Genomic DNA, 13,391 nt, shown 5'->3' on the forward strand with positions numbered 1-13,391 from the left:
TATATATAGAGTAATTTTTTTAATTAAAATTTTAATTTTTTAAGCTTTTTATTGGCATATTTGGCTGACAATGCGGGAAATAATTTTTTTTATTTTTTAATTTTACTTTTTAACCCAGTAACAAGTAAAAGATCTAGAGCCAAAAGGCCTGAATTCATTCAGTCTACCTTTTACCAGCAAATGACTTAATTGTCCTTCCTCATCTGTAAAATGGAAATGACAACTATTATACCCACAGACGATATTCTGAGAAGCAGGAAAACATCAATGGAAAAATAATTTATAAAATGTAAAGCCTAGAGAAATGCTATTTTTGATGAACTGGCAACTTTGGGATAATTTACAAAAGTTTACAACCAAGATATGCTTCAGGACTAATGTCTGAGTTGTACTTTCATTGGAATAGTTTTTACAGCGACTTCAATGAATTCAATAATTTTTCATGCTGTTTTCTTCATATTTTTCTAATGGGACCGGTATGTCCCATTAGTGGGAGGACTAGAAATGGGGCTGAAGAGTGCCCTTTCCCCATGCATCTTGAAGTTGAGGGGAAATCGTAGAAAATAAGTGAAACTTTTCCTGATACCCTTTGAAACTCTCCTTGGCCGAATCTTTGTCTCATCTCTTCTCTGGTCTTGAGCCCCACAGATTGAACAGTACTTAAAGTGGCAATAAAAGAGCACTTTACTGAAGAACACTTATTGTACAAAAACTTTGATTTATTTTTTTTCTTTCAGGTTAAGGTAATTGTTGAGAAAAGTGACACATTTGATATTCTAATGACTTCAAATGAAATAAATGCCACAGGCCACCAGCAGACCATTCTGGTTCCCAGTGAGGATGGGGCAACTGTTCTTTTTCCCATCAAGCCGACACATCTGGGAGAAATTCCTATCACAGTCACAGCTCTTTCACCCACTGCTTCTGACGCTATCACCCAGATGATTTTTGTAAAGGTGAATATTTGATATCTGAAATAAGTGAAGTAGAAATACATATTTAAAAAGGAAGCAGAGGATTTTTTTTCTCTTGGTTAAATTTTTTGGCATATCTAGTAGGCCGTCGTTTTACCTTTCTGGTAATGCCTAATCATTTTCTCATCTGTATGTAAAAATAATCGTATATATGTTTTAGAAATAATTGCCAATTTCCTCTTTAACTTTAGTCAGGAGCTTGCCTATAAAGACTAACAGCCCTTTTACAGTCATTTACATCTACAGACGGTGTTATGTTGCGATCCTGTGAAAACATGGTCAAGTCGATTGGTAGATTTAGAACTTTGGAATTTTCAGTGAAGGTAAAAGAGATTTTCATAGATTTTTTTTCAAAGATATTCTAGACAGAAAGACAATAAGCATAGTGACTAAACACTTGCATTCTGGGGTGAGGCAACCCTGTGTTTGAATCTCAGTTTTGCCAAGTATGATTTTGAACAAGGCATTTAATCTCCTGCTCTTTGGATAATAATAGCAGCTACCTGAAAGGGTTTTTCTCCTCACATTTTCATCTTCTTCTTTGTCATTTTCATGGTCAGTCCATGAGATGTCTTATCTAATTTAACTAGAACTTACTAACAGATTTGAAATAAGAATAACAAAGTGGTAGGCACTGTGTCATCAGATTTAATTCAGTTCCATGGAAATGGTGCTAATTAAGTGTAAATCCTGTTGAAAAGCACATTTCAGTTAATGACTTTGTGAGAAAATCTAAAAGTAGGAAAAATTAATTAAAGTTATGGTAATTTGTTTTAATACCAACTAACAGGAAAAACTCATTCTGTGAAACGAATGTATTACTTGTTTAAATAAAATATCTGATTTAAAGAAAACAAAAGAAGAAATGGTAGGTGCTTATTTAGCCATACACAAACCTCAGACACAACAGGTCAGATTTTTGTGCTCATATCTGTGTATAGTTCTCTGTAAATATGTGAGTAGAGACCATGTTAATTGTGTTCCTTTTACTCAACAGGCTGAAGGAATAGAAAAATTATATTCACAATCCGTCTTATTAGACTTGACTGACAATAGGCTACAGAGTACCCTGAAAACTTTGAGTTTCTCATTTCCTCCTAATACAGTGACTGGCAGTGAAAGAGTTCAGATCACTGCAATTGGTAAGAATAGAGGATATCACCATCTGTTGGTTTCATTTTATCTGATCATATATGTTGTTTCTTAAAGATATGTTTTCTTATTGAGTCCTAATGAGAAGAGATTTCAAAAATTTTTAGTTGGTTTGCCAGTATTTTATTGAAAATTTTTGCATCTATGTTCATCATGGATATTGGCCTGAAGTTTTCTTTGTTTGTTGAGTCTCTGCTGGGTTTTGGTATCAGGAAGATGTGACGGGGGGGATGGAGGCAGGAAACCACATTGTCATGTGTGTACCTATGCAACAATCCTGCATGATCTGCACACGTATCCCAGAACCTAAAGTACAATTAAAAAATTTTTTTAGTTGGCCCCAACAATGGATTATATTATGAAGGCTGGCAAATTATGTATCCTAGGCTAGTTCTTCTCAGTCTTCAATGTGCATAAGAATCACCTGGGAGTCTTGTTTAAAAGCAAATACTGGTTTAGCAGGTGTGGAGCAGGGCCTGGGAATCTGCATTTCGAACAAGCTCCTAGATGTTGGTGATACTTTTGGCTTCCAGAACACACTTTGAGTGGCAAGGCCTCACTCTACCATGGCTGGAGAAAGGGGTTATTCCTAAGAGCAGAGCTTCTGGCTTCTGTGGCTCTCCACCACTGGTGAATATCAGAATCTTCTAAGGAGCTCCGTAAATACACAAACTTCTGGGCTCTACTCTAACCCTACTAAGTCAGAATTGCTTGGGCTATGGCTTGGTCATGTATATCTTAAAAAGCTTTCACAAGTGATTCAGGTAACCAAAGATTGAGTACTACTGCCTAGAGCAGTTCTCTGTGCAGGATATGAGTAACCTTTACAGTAGGAAGTTACCCACTGACTTCAGTCACTTCTCCTAGTTGCTTTCCATAACATAAAAGTACTTTTCAAAAATTGACAATTTATAGTTGTGTAAATTTGTGGAATACAGTGTGATATTATCATTTATGAATACAATATGGAATAATTAAATCAAGCTGGTTAACGTATTAATCACCTCAAATACTTAACTGTTTTTTGTGGGGGTAACATTTGAAATTTGCTCTCTTAGCAATTATTTTTTTGATGGAGTCTTTCTGTCACCCAGGCTAGAGTGCAGTGGCAGGATCTTGGCTCACTGCAACCTCCGCCTCTTGGGGTTCAAGTGAGTCTCCTGCCTCATCCTCCTGAGTAGCTGGGATTACAGGCATGTGCCATCATGCCCAGCTAATTTTTGTATTTTTAGTAGAGATGGGGTTTTGCCCTGTTGGCCAGGCTGGTCTCAAATCCCTGACCCCAGGTGATCCACCCTCCTTTGCCTCCCAAAGTTCTGGGATTACAGGTGTGAGCCATGGCACTCAGCCTCTCTTAGCAATTTTGAAATGTACAGTACTCTGGTTATTAACTACAATTTTCCATGCTAAAAGTGCTTTTTCTTTTTCTTTTTTTTTGAGACAAAGTCTCTCTCTGTAGCCCAGGCTGAAGTGCAGTGGTGTGATTTTGGTTCCCTGCAACCTTCACTTTCTGGGTTCAAGTGATTCTTGTACCTCAGCCTCCCATGAAGCTGGGACTACAGCTGTGTGTCACGATGCCTGGCTAATTTTTTGTATTTTCAGTAGAAACCGGATTTCACCATGTTGACCGGGCTGGTCTCAAACTTCTGACCTAAGGTGATTTGTCCACCTTGGCCTCCCAAAGTGCTGGGATTACAGGCATGAGCCATTGAGCCAGCAGCCTAAAAGTACTTTTTAATTAAACATAGTGTCTACACAAATGGTGTTGTTAGTCAGGGTTTTCTGGAGAAGCAGAACCAATAGGAGATACTTATATATAACAGGAGATTTATTATGAGGAATTGGCTCATGCAATTATGGAGGCTGAGAAGTCCCATGATCTGCTTTTGCAAGCTGGAGATCCAGGAAAGTCGGTAGTTTAATTCACTCTGAGTCCAAAGGCCTGTGAACCAGGGGAGCTGAAATCCCAGTCCTAGGAGAAGATGAGATGAGGTATCTCAGCTTAAGTAGCAAGGCAGGAAAAAAGCGGTGATTCCTCCTTCCTCAAGCTTTTGTCTATTCAGGCTCTCAATGGATTGGATGGTGCCCACACACGCTGGGAGGACAATCTGCTGGACCCAGTTCACCAGTTCAAATGCTGATGTCATCTAGAAATACCCTCACAGTCACCCAGAAACAATACTTAATCTAGGAACCCCATGGTCCACTTAAGTTGACACACAAAATTAACCATCACAAATGGTTTGTTTATATAGCTGTGCTTTACAAATAACTGAAGAAAACAGTTTAATTAATGACATCTAATAGTTTGTTAGATCTTTAAGGTATAATTATTGACATCTAATACTTTGTTGGAGCTTTAAGGTGGCAGGACCTAAAACACTTTTTTATAGTTCTTTTATATTTCACCAGCAGGTGTAATGCTTTTCATTATAACCCAAACAACCAATCTGTAGGCAGATGACTTTATTTGGAGAGTTAGATATAATTTTTCTCTTTTGGGGGAAGAGACAGAGTTTAGCTATGTTTGCCCCAGGCTGGACTTGAATTTCTGAGCTCATGCAGTCCTCCCGTGTCAGCCCCTTGCATAGCTGGGACTACAGGCCTGCACCACTGTGCCTGGCCAGTTCTTAAAAGGAATTAAATAAGCTATCTCTTTAAGGGAATAAATTCTGCTTAAGCATCTCCCACAGTGTTGGGGTGCTGGGAAATGCACTACACACACACACACACACACACACACACACACGTGCACGCACATGCACACATATACACAGAGGGAAGGAGCCTGGCATTTTAAGTATATACCACCACTCCTTACATAGGAACGATTCTATCTGTGGTCATGGAAATAACCCGAGGCTTAATTTTTATGCTTGATGTAAAGAATGGATTTTCAAGGTTTATTTTCACATTTTCTAAAAAAAAAAAGACCTATTTTGTAGCTCAGAATGTACAAATTTTAACTCGCTTCTTTGAACTTTGAGAGTCTAAGTTTATGTTCACTTTGAATATGAAACGTATACTCTGCAGTGGTAATAATATAACCTCTATTTCTTTGTATTCACATCTAAAGTTCAAGCTATGCTGGCACAGCTTCAGCTTATTCATATGAAACAGGGTTTTTTCCCCCCTTTGTTAATATTCATTTTTTAGGATCACATTTTCACTAGGTATTTGGATTTGGCATTGTATAAGTTTTCAAAATAAACTACATAGAAAGATACTCTTATCTATACAGCTTAACAATGGGAGGATCAAAATTAGAACAGCCTTCATATTTCTGAATTTTTACTACTCTCTGTAAGTTGCGGTGTTAGCATGTGGGTAGAGGGTTTTTTAAAGGGTGTTTTGTTTAATTTTAGGTTACTGACTTTGAAGAATATTCCTAATTCTTTTAGGAATTAATTGAAATACTTATATTTGTTTTTGCTAAATAGAACACATTGAAAAATACTACAATCTTCATTTTTTTTTTTTTTTTTTGAGATGGAGTCTAGCTCTGTCACCCAGGTTGGAGTGCAGTGCTGTGATCTCGGCTCAGTGCAACCTCCGCCTCCTGGGTTCAAGTGATTCTTCTGCCTCAGCCTCCCAAGTAGCTGAGGTGCCTGCCACCACACCCAGCTAATTTTTGTATTTTTAGTAGAGAGGGGGTTTCACTGTGTTGGCCAGGCTGGTCTCAAACTTCTGATCTTGTTATCTGCCTGCATCGGCCTCCCAAAGTGCTGGGATTACCACCATGAGCCACTGCGCCTGGCCTTTTTTTTTTTTAATTATTTCTCAACTGCTTGTGGTATATTATCAAGGAATAAGAATAAAATTTTCTTTGTGTGAAGAATACTACTAACAAAACATTTCTTTCCTGTATAAGTGATAGTGTTCTACTAATCAATTCCTTACATTTTAAAAAATATTTTTTAAAAAGTTATTTTTTGCTTAATTTACGCTGTAAGCTTTAACTGAGCTAAAAATGTCCTTTTTATTTTATTTTATTTTTTTGAGACGGAGTTTCGCTCTTGTTACCCAGGCTGGAGTGCAATGGCGTGATCTTGGCTCACCGCAACCTCCGCCTCCTGGGTTCAAGCAATTCTCCTGCCTCAGCCTCCCAGGTAGCTGGGACTACAGGTGTGCGCCACCATGGCCAGCTAATTTGTTTTTGTATTTTTAGTAGAGACGGGGTTTCACCATGTTGACCAGTATGGTCTCGATCTCTTGACCTCGTGATCCACCCGCCTCGGCCTCCCAAAGTGCTGGGATGATAGGCGTGAGCCACCGCTCCCGGCCAAAAATGTCCTTTTTAATCACATGATTTGCAAGTTCACTACCAAAGCATTGTTATTTTTTGACCAGTCTTTCTAAAAAATTGATGTAAAATGTCAACTCTGTTCTAAGCAGTGGAATCATATAGCTTCAATGACAGAGGCCTTCTCTACTCAGTGGAAGTCTCTTTGCCACCAGCAGGTGGTAGTTACTGAATATTTACTGAATGAATTGCATGTCTTGTGCTTTCAGGAGATGTTCTCGGTCCTTCCATCAATGGCTTAGCCTCACTGATTCGGATGCCTTATGGCTGTGGTGAACAGAACATGATAAATTTTGCTCCAAATATTTACATTTTGGATTATCTGACTAAAAAGAAACAACTGACAGATAATTTGAAGGAAAAAGCTCTTTCATTTATGAGGCAAGGTAAGCATTTTAGAGACCTACATTTGTTTGTAAAAAAATTGTTTTTTTTTTCAGGTAGGGTTCACTTTAGACCATATTTCAAATAGATGGATTTTGTCTCAGGTAGGTGATGGGCTACATGGTGTTGACATGTGCAGGAAGTACAAACACTGAAAAGCTGTTCCTTTAGCAAACTGTTCACTCATGGCTGCTACGATGTTTGTTAGTAATGGCTTAAGAGTTAGTTTCTGGAGGGGGTATAATTTTGTATTATACTAAGGGATCTGAAATTTAAAACTCAGATCCTTAAAAATCTAGAGGAACCCTCATTCATTCATTATTTACACATTTGTGGAGTGTCTTTTAGTGCCAGGATCAGATCGAGTGCCAAGAAAAGAGAGGGAGCCAGGGCCTCTCTTCTTCTTCTTTTTGTTTTTTGTCTTTTTTTAAGAAAAAACATATATATATATATATCTGTATATATATATATTATTGCATTTTAGGTTTTGGAGTGCATGTGAAGAACATGCAAGATTGTTGCATTGGTGCATACATTGCAATGTGGTTTGCTGCCTTCCTCCCCATCACCTATATCTGGCATTTCTCCCCATGTTATCCCTCCCCAACTCCCACCTTCCGCTGTCCCTCCCCTAGTTCCCCCCAACAGACCCCAGTGTGTGATGCTCCCCTCCCTGTGTCCATGTGTTCTCATTGTTCAACACCCGCCTGTGAGTGAGAACATGCGGTGTTTGATTTTCTGTTCTTGTGTCAGTTTGCTGAGAATGATGGTTTCCAGGTTCATCCATGTCCCTACAATGGACATGAACTCATTGCTTTTTTTGGCTGCATAGTATTCCATGGTGTATATGTGCCACATTTTCTCTGTCCAGTCTATCATCGATGGGCATTTGTGTTGGTTTCAAGTCTTTGTTATTGGGTGAAAGATATGAACAGACACTTTACAAAAGAAGACATGTATGAGGCCAACAAACATCTGAAAAAATGCTCATCATCACTGGTCATTAGAGAAATGCAAATCAAAACTATATTGAGATACCGTCTCATGCCAGTTAGAATGGCGACCATTAAAAAATCTGGAGACAACAGATGCTGGAGAGGATGTGGAGAAATAGGAGATGCTGGAGAGTATATGGAGAGTATGTGGAGAAATTTACACTGTTTGTGAGAGTGTAAATTAGTTCAACCTTTGTTGAAGACAGTGTGGTGATTCCTCAAGGACCTAGAAATAGAAATTCCATTTGACCCAGCAATCCCATTACTGGGTTTATATCCAAGGATTATAAATTGTTCTATTATAAGGACACATGCACACGAATGTTCATTGCAGCCTCTCTTCTTAATGAATTCGCTGCTGAGTGGAGAGGATGGTTTGTATGTAAACCGACGCAGTGCCGTGTGGTGGAGACCTTCTTGGTGCATTTAAAATGTCAAGCAGATAGGGGTTAAGAGAGAAATGTTTGTATGAGGAGGACCTGCTGGACCCTGAGGACATGCCATGCTAGTAAAGACTGTATCCTGACACCTTGAAAGGTGGAAACTGTTCACAGGCACCACATCCTTTGTTCTGGCAACTTGTTAATAATAGCAGTTAACGTGAGTTGAGTGTGTACTATGTGGCAGGCAGTGTTCTAAGCACTTTACATCTCATACCTCATTGAAGGCTCACAATTTGTATTAGCATGCTCCTGTTTTTTGCAGATGAGCAAGCTGAGGTGTGGAAAAGTTAGCTAGCTTGCCCAGGGTCATGTAGTCATATAGAGCTGGGATTTGGACTCCGCCTATGCTCTTGACATCCACACTTAGGAGGAAACAAAGGGATGTGAAACATATTTAATAATAATGGTAAATTTGATTTTCTAAATACTCCAAAGCCAACCAAAAGTTACAGTCTCAGTTTTACATTTCCTTATCAGTAGACCTCTAGCACAAACTCTCTGTGGCTGAGTTTTTCTCTCTGCATAATTTGTATGATATATTCTGTCCATCAAACTCATGAGGGTTAGAAGGGCTCACAGAAACTGATTAAAAATAAGAACTCACTATAATCTAAGAAAAATGTAGTTCAATACCTCCTAACTGCTAATTTTTTTTTATGACAAATGGATTAAATGCAAAGTAGAGGCACACTATTGTTTACTAATTTCTCCACAGGAGAATTAGAAACTCATGTTAGTGTCATTGTGTAGATACCTGTTTATTCTAAACTAATTCTATGTAATGACAGTAATAGCAACTAACTCTGTATAAATGTTTTATGCATGTTTCATTTAATTCTCACAAAACTCTAGGAATAGGTGTAGTGTTATTATTTCCATTTTACAATGAGGAAATTGAGGTGCAGAGAGGTTAAATAACTTACCCATGGTTTTCCCCAGGTGGTCTGGCTCCAGAGTTCACCTTGTTCCTCAGCACACTATGGGATGATTCTAATCTGTGAGGTTCTCAGGTTGTGAGAAGCAATGGGGTATGCGGGAAAGGACCAGGAACTGGGGCAGGATGCTTCAGTATCACCACCATGTATGAAGTCTCATTGAAGGTTCTGATAAAATAGTAAGGGAGGAACATGGAGTCCTGTAGGGAAGGAGGCACCAAAGGTTAGAATATGGGTTGTCGGATTAGACTGAAGTGAGCAGTAAGGTGTTGGGTTTAAGTAGATGAGCTGGAATCAGTGTCCAAAGATCTCCCTGGGATAGGATGGCACAGACACAGGCTGAGTGGGAGCCAAGGGGTTGAAGATCAGGAACAATACAGTGTGTGAGGCCACAAACCAAGGGAGACCAGGGTTTGGAATCAGGGTGGGTGTGGCCTGAGTTCTGATGTGGGGAATGACATTGTGATATATCTTCCCTTAGATTAGGGCCAGACCTTGCAGACACTGTGGCCAGCCCTGAAATGCAGCAGGTGGTTAGGTCTTCTGGGAAATTTGCAGAGATCCAGCAGTTGGAATTTCCTGTATAGAGTTGCTTATGTAAAATTATCCTTGTTTATACACATTTGTGGATTGGTCATGTTTTAAATATACACATGCAAGAATAACCTTTTTTAAGTGGTACCAAGTGGTCTCTGGGTATATTGTGTGCCATGCTAAAAACAAATAAGATCTTTACACATTGGCATAATGGCTGTAATTAAGGAGATAAGTAAAAATTATTTGGAATTGTCATGTTGAAATTTGTACCTTTTGAAAACAAGTTTCCAGTTTGTATTTAAGATTTAGTTTGTCTGGTTTCAAGTAGAAACTACAATGGAATTAGATTGGTGCTTTATAATTTGGTATACATTCTTTGGAGTATTTTAATAAAATAAGGTAAAAAATTTTAGAAAATGCCTCATAATTCCATATTTTTATATACTTTTATGAACTGTAACTTTGGCTAATCAAATATTAATGCTTTAAAAAAATAGGATAAATTTTATGTAGCTTGAAACATTTAAGCCATGAAAACTCATTCCTTAAAAATAATTTCAGTATGTATCCTAGATACTTTTGCTGCACATCAGCAGTGTTCCTGCAAAATGAATGGTCCAAAATCCTTAGCATCTGTTGTTTTCCCAAAGCAGTGCTAGCCCCTTAGGTCAGTCCCGGTCAGGTAGGTGGCCAAACTGTAGTTTTTCAAGGTAACCCAGTGAAGATCTCTTATGATTGCCCGAGACCCCTCTTCACATTGGTTGGTTGTTAGAAGGTGCAGAGTGGCCAGAGTGCAAAAAGAGCATTGTTCTCTAAATGCCAGGTAGTCCTCTCAAGAGTTGAGAATGCTGAGCACTGCAGCTGTACAGTAGGTGAATTTCCCCTTGAGAGGAAGTAGATCAGGGGCATAGCACTGGCTGTGGAGGCAGTCAGACCTGGGCTGGAGTCCTGACTCCCCACTTGGGCCAAGTCCTTAGCCTCTCCAAGGCTTGGTTTTCTCACCTGGAAGACAGGGATAATATAAGCACTCACTTGGTGGGGTCGTTTGGAGGAGACAGTGAGAAATGTCAGCATTTTATTCAGTACATAGTAAGCACACAGTGAACATCAGCTATAGAAGGATTAGTTCCCTCTAACTAGGGAGTTAGGGGTTATTGTCAGCAAATAGATTCTGTCCATTCTCCCTCTAAAAACCAATATGAAATTCTTCTATTTCTCTCCATCCCACTGCTAATCATTCCATTCAAACAGCACTATTGCTCACCTGGACTACTCCAGCGACTTCCTGAGTAGTTTCTCTTTTTCTGTGTTCCCTCCACTTCAGTACATTCTTCATATCACATAAAAGTGATCTTTGAAGCATCAAGATCCTGTCACTTGCTTACTGGCGATCCTGCAGTGGGCTCCCGGCCTCAGCCTGCTGGGTCCTGGGTGATCTGGCTCGGCCTCCCTCCTTGGTCTCGTCTGGAGCTGTCTGTGTCTGGAACACTGTGAACTCCATGCTGCTTCAGGGACATGAGGCTTGCTCTTCCTTCTCCTGACATGCTTTCCCCCTGGATCTTTCCGTGGCTGCTCCTTTTCATCATTCAGGTGGTGTTTGCCTTAGAGCGGCCTTCCCTGACTGCTTAGTAACTCTAACTTGTACTACTCCATTTTATTTCTTCACTTAACATTACTTAAAATTATCCTGTCTGACATCTGTCCCTGGATTTAGAGGGGGAGCTCTGTGACAGTGGGGGCCATGGTTGATCTTTATTGTATAGCTATGTGAGCATCTTAATAAATCCAGAATGGGTGAATGACTTATTACCAATATTAACTTCTATGGACTTTAGGTTTATCATCCTAATGTGGATATTGGGTCCAGAAGATCTCTGAATCTGAAGTGCCACAGTGTGTAGTGTGATGATTTCTGGGCACTAATGGGTCTGCCTGGCCTTGGGATTCTCTTAGAAGCTAAGAAATGTGACCCGTGATTTCCATGTGCTACTCTTTGAGCTGGTGAAGTGGCTGATGGAAGTCAGCACAGTAGAGCTCCCCAGAAAGACATCATCTCACATGCTGAACTAAATTAAGTTTCAAAGTAGTAGACAAAAGCTTTTTGGTATAATGCTTTTCATTATAAAATCAGTGTCTCATTTCAGAGACTCTCTTTTTTCTTTTGCCATCATGTTTGCCAAAGCCCTTTAAATATACCGTAGTTGTTTTTATTTTTTAAGAAATCAAAGTGGCTTCAGCATGAGTCATGATTATATTATTTAAATGTCATTTATGAACAGCGCATTGTTTTACTTAAATCATGCTTGGCCCAGGAGCCCTGTAACCTAAGCCACTGTTTTGTTGGTCGAAACAACAGCTACATCATTGAATGAAGTGCCTTTGCTGTCAAAAAGAAAAATGGAACCATAACGTGAAAACTGTTTTTGATAAGGACTGGAAATCCTGAACCTGTTAATTGAAAATTTAAACCATTTGTTTTCCTAAGATATTTAAATCATAGTGCCTACACTTCAGTTTTTTAAAGTAAAACTCAGACCAAGTCTAATTGAAAACATATTTCCTCTACTGAAGTAAAAACAAGAGAAAGAAGGCTTCAGAATGTAGATGTTGCCATTGGTCACAGGTATGGCTAGTGGCAACAGCTTAAACAATAGCTTAAAAAACTGTGATATTCTCACTTTCCATTTCATGTCATAGAAAGTAAGCAAGTTCATAATGATTTCTTTTAATACCGATAATTTTTTATCATCTTATTAGTAGAGGAAATTCTTGAAATAGTCACAAGGAGCAGATTTTATTTCTTTTATTTACATATAATGTTGACAATTGAGGTAAATGAAGTCAAACTATGTTCAGATTGTTGCTTTTTCATGTGTTTGTGAACAGCATTTTTATCTTTACTATTGTAAATTCTGAAATACATTCATGGTTATTCCAAAGAAAATTCATAACCCAGAACAGGATGTATCTTATCTGACCGTTTATGAAGGGCTCACGGGTTTTTATCCTAACAACCTCTGGACTTCTTCTGCATTTCGATTTTCAGAAGTCTGTGAATGTTCTGAGCATATGGCTACATTTCAAACTCAAAAGCTGTTCTTAAAATGATTAACTTAAAGGTGATACTCTTATTTCTTCATAAACTTTTGGAGAAAGCTATGTTTTTGCCTTTATCGTCTATTGTGATAAAAGGTCTCCAACTTAGATGGCTGCACTGGAACACTGAGCTGTTGTGAACATTATAGATGAGTCATCAGTGTCCTGTTTTCTTTTTCTTTTTTTTTGGAGATGGAGTGTTGCTCTGTCGTCCAGTCTGGAGTGCAGTGCTGTGATCTCGGCTCACTGCAACCTCTGCCTCCCAGGTTCAAGCGATTCTTCTGCTTCAGCCTCCCGAGTATCTGGGACTACAGGTGCATGCCACCACACCTGGCTAATTTTTGTATTTTTAGTAGAGACAGGGCTTCACCATGTTAGCCAGGCTGTTCTCAAACTCCTGACCTCAGGTGATCCACCTACCTTGGCCTCCCAACATGCTGGGATTACAGGTGTGCGTCTCTGTGCCTGGCCCTGTTTTGTTTGTGGAATGGAAATTAGGCCGGATACACTGGGATGATTTGGAGGACAAACAGCTGAGGGATCCACAATGATGCATGCTGGTTTAAGATGAG

The 13,391-nt window shown here is 39.1% G+C and overlaps 1 protein-coding gene across 12 annotated transcripts in view; it reads left to right on the plus strand.

The window, feature by feature from the left end:
• The window catches only part of CD109 (CD109 molecule), a 305,344-nt gene that overhangs the window by 254,754 nt on the left and 37,199 nt on the right, over window positions 1-13,391 (plus strand). For all 12 annotated transcript variants that reach the window (XM_054254174.2, XM_078369551.1, XM_054254172.2 and 9 more), the window contains 3 exons: window positions 738-956; window positions 1,972-2,116; window positions 6,639-6,815. In XM_054254174.2, coding sequence (XP_054110149.1) covers window positions 738-956; window positions 1,972-2,116; window positions 6,639-6,815 — 541 coding nt within the window. The remainder of the gene's footprint in view (window positions 1-737; window positions 957-1,971; window positions 2,117-6,638; window positions 6,816-13,391) is intronic.

Source organism: Callithrix jacchus, chromosome 4, assembly GCF_049354715.1.
Source record: "Callithrix jacchus isolate 240 chromosome 4, calJac240_pri, whole genome shotgun sequence".
NCBI lineage: Eukaryota > Metazoa > Chordata > Mammalia > Primates > Cebidae > Callithrix > Callithrix jacchus.